Source organism: Loxodonta africana, chromosome 4 (genome assembly GCF_030014295.1).
Source record: "Loxodonta africana isolate mLoxAfr1 chromosome 4, mLoxAfr1.hap2, whole genome shotgun sequence".
Taxonomy (NCBI): Eukaryota; Metazoa; Chordata; class Mammalia; order Proboscidea; family Elephantidae; genus Loxodonta; species Loxodonta africana.
In genome coordinates this window covers 86107804-86112323 of record NC_087345.1, presented here as the reverse complement: position 1 = coordinate 86112323, position 4520 = coordinate 86107804, and the positions used below count along the sequence as shown (strand labels likewise).

Here is a 4520-nt window from a genome sequence, read left to right as displayed (position 1 = left end):
GCTTCATATAATAAATTGAAGTAATAAAATCAACTCTTCCATAGAAAGCATAAAAACAAAGTAATTGTTACTGGATGCTTTCTACTTATTTACCACAATTTACATACATTTCTTCCCTCAATTTACAACTCTGCCTAATTGTAATTATGCTTCCCTTTGCCCAGAATATTCATTTGAGTTTATTATTTCTACTGAGATTCTTTCCTGGATTACTGTAAATGTGAGCATCTACATTTTTTTCTATTGATATAGCCCTTGGCATATTTTTTTATATAAAAAAAATTCTATATGTAAATGTCTACCTTTATTTTCTGTTTCCTAAAATCCTATAGGGTATAGATCCCATAGTCTGTTAACCAATGGCTAATGCTTGCCTGCTACTTAGTTGGCATTTAAAAATTATTTGTATAAATAATGTCTGAAAGAATTTCCTGGACCACATTAAAAAAACCTAGTGGCGTCGAGTCTATAGCTGAACAGAGTAGAACTGCCCCATAGAGTTTCCAAGGAGCACCTGGTGGATTAGAACTGCCGACCCTTTGGTTAGCAACCATACCACTTAACCACTACACCACCAGGGTTTCCAAAGAGGGGATAGCAAGGATTTATTTAATTATAGCTAAGCACATTAGAATTAGAAAAAAACTTATATTGGAAGATTATTATTCTGCTTATAATAAGCTGTTATTATTCACATATGGATATTGATTTAAGAAAAATATTGTAGTATAATCATTTATTTTATTATTAACAAGATAATGTCTTACAGTATTCAATACCTATTAATTGTTACTGGTTTTTCTGTTTGTTTTGTACATGGATTTAATTTGGGAATTATATCCCAGTGTTTCTTGGGTCGAATTGCAGAGGACTTGAAATAGTCTGACATTTCTTAGAAATCTAAGGTGTGGTCTTTGATATAGCTTCTTTGAAATAGACCTGGGAGAATAATAGATATAATAATTGTCTTAGTTATCTAAGTGCTGCCATAATAAAATATCACAAGTGGATGGCATTAACAAACATAAGTGTATCTTCTCACAGTTTAGGAGGCTGGAACTCTGAAATCAGGGCACAGGCTCAAGGCAAAGGCTTTCTCTGTCTGCTCTGTAGGAAGGTCTTTGCAGAGTTTCTGCTCCTAGGTGATCTTCATGTGGCTTGGCTTTCTCTTCCTCCATCTCTGCTTCTTTGGCTTGCTTGTTTAATCTCTTTATATCTCAAAAGACATTGATCGAAGACATACCCTATACTAATCATACTTCATTAACATAACAAAGAAATCCATTCCAAACTGGGATTATAGCCACAGGCGTCAAGGTTAGGATTTATAACACATATTTTCAGGAACACAATTCAATCCATAATAGCAGTACATAGGCAAACTGAGTAGAAGATTAATTCAAGATCCACAATACAGAAAGAGGCCAGAGAAGTCTTACTGGAGAGATATGTCCCAGCTGGCAGACCATCACAGCCATGTTTCTAGTTATCCTTTTTTCTCAGGAAATAGTAAGGTTCAAAATAGCACACAAGATGATAACCAAGAAAGATAATATAAGTGAAAACTAAGGTGAAAGCGAAAGCAGACAAGATTTATCATATGCTTATGACTTTTAAGTTAAAATGAAATTACATTTAGCTAGTATTATGAATTCGACTATAATCTTGCTAGGAGAAAAGGCAGAGAAACTGACATTGTATCTTTGACAGTAGGTAATAGTACCAGGTCTATAGGCTGATTAGACTTTAATGGTTTCATTTATCAAGTTAAATTTTAATTCTGTATAATTTTTATCTTCACCAGAAATTGAGATTGATTATGGCAAAAGTCATCATTTTTCATCACTGTTTCCTCAATGCCTGTTATAATTAAGTATAGCCTGAATTGAAATGATGATTAAAAAGCCCTTTAACTATTACAATATTTAGCATAAACATTTGTTCATAAATTGTTCAAGTAAAAATGAGAGTATTATAACTCTGAGTCTGCATTTTTGGGTCAGAAAGAAATAGATTTAAATCCCATTTCTGAAGGCTACAATCGCTGTGACCATAAAGAACTCTCATCCTCTTTTTCACTCTGTTTCTTCACTTATAAATTAAGAATATTAATAATACTTTCAGAGAAGGGCTGTAAGATGAGTAGTGCATGAATTGCCTAATTCAGAGTCGTTCAGGTGAAATAATATCAGCAAATGTTATTTCACGTTCCCATCTCCAAAAATATCAAAGTAATTTTGAGACCCCCAAATTAAAATCCAGATCTCTAGAATTTTGAATTCTTACCAGTTTTTCATACTTTCATGACTTCTGCTTGTTTTATTTCACATTGGCTGTACTCTATCTGCTTTTAATTTTTGAAGTTATCTAATTCACCCAAAGAAAAATATATCTGACCAAAGGGCAATAATAATTGCATGTACCTCATAAAGCTGTTGGAAGAATTAAATGAGCTAATATATATAGAAAATATTAGACAGGTCTGGAATAATACTAAAAAACAAAAAAAAAGATTAATCTGTCTTCTCCCCCTTTGCACTATTACCATTATTACTATAAATATTATAAAGCATCTGAATACACATTACTTCATGATCTTAATAAAATTTTTAAATAGAAAGCTACATTTTATTCCCCACCCTTCTGTGATTGTGGTTATTGAATTCCATAGGAATTTCTGGTGGAATCAAAAGTTCCTAAAAATGCTATTTCTATTACCTGCTAAGAATGAGAAGTTCAGGATTCCACATATTTTCTGACGCTCTTTCCATCAAACTTAAGGCCCTGTGTCTCTTTTAAAGGAAACCACCTCTAATTGAGACCATAAATATTAACTGGCATTTAAAATATTTTCCACTTATGAATTCAGAATCGCCTTTACTTCTCAAAGATGAAAAAAGCATCAAAGGTACTTAAAATTTATTCTGTTTTCTTCTAATTGGAACTTCTGGAAAAAAGAATAAAAGAACAATGCAAACTGGCTTTTTGTAAGAGTTTTAAAAGATGATCACAGCCTTATATCACAAAAGGCATTTACATTGAATGTAGAAAATCATTTATCCTTTAATATAATCCAGAATTATTGTCATTTGTCTTTTCAGGAATGAGGTGCATAGATACAATGAAAATATCAATTTTACTTCAACCAAATCGTCTGAATAAAGTATTTATATTTGCATAAAATTTTGTAGCAATTTTCAGCTTTATCAAATTTATTGAGTGCAAATATAGAGGAAATTTCAATGTGGAAATGAGGAAAAATACATAGTGAAGAGACAGCTTTCAGAGAGTATGCACAATGGAAGGCATCTGCAATAACTTTATTCTTTTAACACTAATAATACTTTCATTTACCAGTGAAAAATATAATCTTTTGGATCGTGCCCTTAAAGGCTTGCTTCACTTGCTGGTTCCTGAGAGTGTATATGAATGGATTCATCATAGGAGCAACAGAAGTATTGAGAATAGCCACTCCTTTGGTCAATGATGCCTTTTCTTTTGCTGAAGGGTTGGCATACATGAAGATACAGCTTCCGTAAGAGATGGAAATGACAATCATGTGTGAAGAACAAGTGGAGAAAGCTTTTTTTCTCTGACTGGCAGAAGGGAGTTTCAGAATTGTCCTAATGATGAAGACGTATGACAGGATTATTAATGCCAAAGTGAAAAGTAGAATCACTATTGCAGAGTAAAAACCAATCACTTCTAGGAGCCATGTGTCTGAGCAGGATAATTGCAAGAGGGGAAAATAGTCACAAGCAAAATGATCAATGACATTAGAGCCACAGTAATCCAGCTGGAGAAAAAGAATAACTGGTGGGAAGATATTTAAAAATCCTGTCAGCCAAGCACAAAAGACAAGGAGCATACAGACTCTGTTGTTCATGATGATAGTGTAATGCAGGGGTTTGCAGATGGCAACATAGCGATCATAGGACATGGCCGTAAGAAGGTAAAATTCAGTTATACCCATGAAAATGAAGAAAAACAACTGAGCTGTACAATTATTGTATGAAATAGTCTTGTCTCTAGTAATAATTGTGCCCAGGAATCTAGGGATACAGACAGTCGTAAAGGATATTTCTAATACAGAGAAGTTCCTAAGGAAGAAATACATAGGGCTCTGTAGATGAGCGTCCACCAAGGTGAGAGTGATGATGGTCAAATTCCCAGTGACGCTTAATATATATGTGATAATTAAAAAGAGAAAAATCACCATCTGAAGCCCTGGGTCATCTGATAGTCCTAGAAGAATGAATTCTGTGGGTACGGTTCGGTTTCTCATTGCTGATCTCTTTCTGTTTTCTTTTTCCCTTTAAGTTTATAGAAACATAAAAATGTTAAAACAACATGGAGGTTAGGTACACTTTTTAAAAAAAAATATTTTTAAGGATGAATAATCTATAAAATCAGAAAACACATGTTTCTGTACAGCAGCCCTCTCCATTTTCCATTTAACCTATCGTTCAAGTAGCAAACACTATTTCATGATAAATATTAACCTCTCTTCCTTGAAAATA

General features: G+C 33.2%; 1 protein-coding gene across 1 annotated transcript; it reads right to left on the bottom strand.

Moving 5' to 3' along the window:
* Positions 1-3309: 3309 nt before the first annotated feature.
* Positions 3310-4285, bottom strand: LOC100676195 (olfactory receptor 6C3-like). Its single transcript, XM_003405506.2, has one exon. The coding sequence runs from the start codon at positions 4283-4285 to the stop codon at positions 3347-3349; it is 939 nt and encodes a 312-aa protein (XP_003405554.2). The 3' UTR covers positions 3310-3346.
* Between the last annotated feature and the right edge of the window lie 235 nt (positions 4286-4520).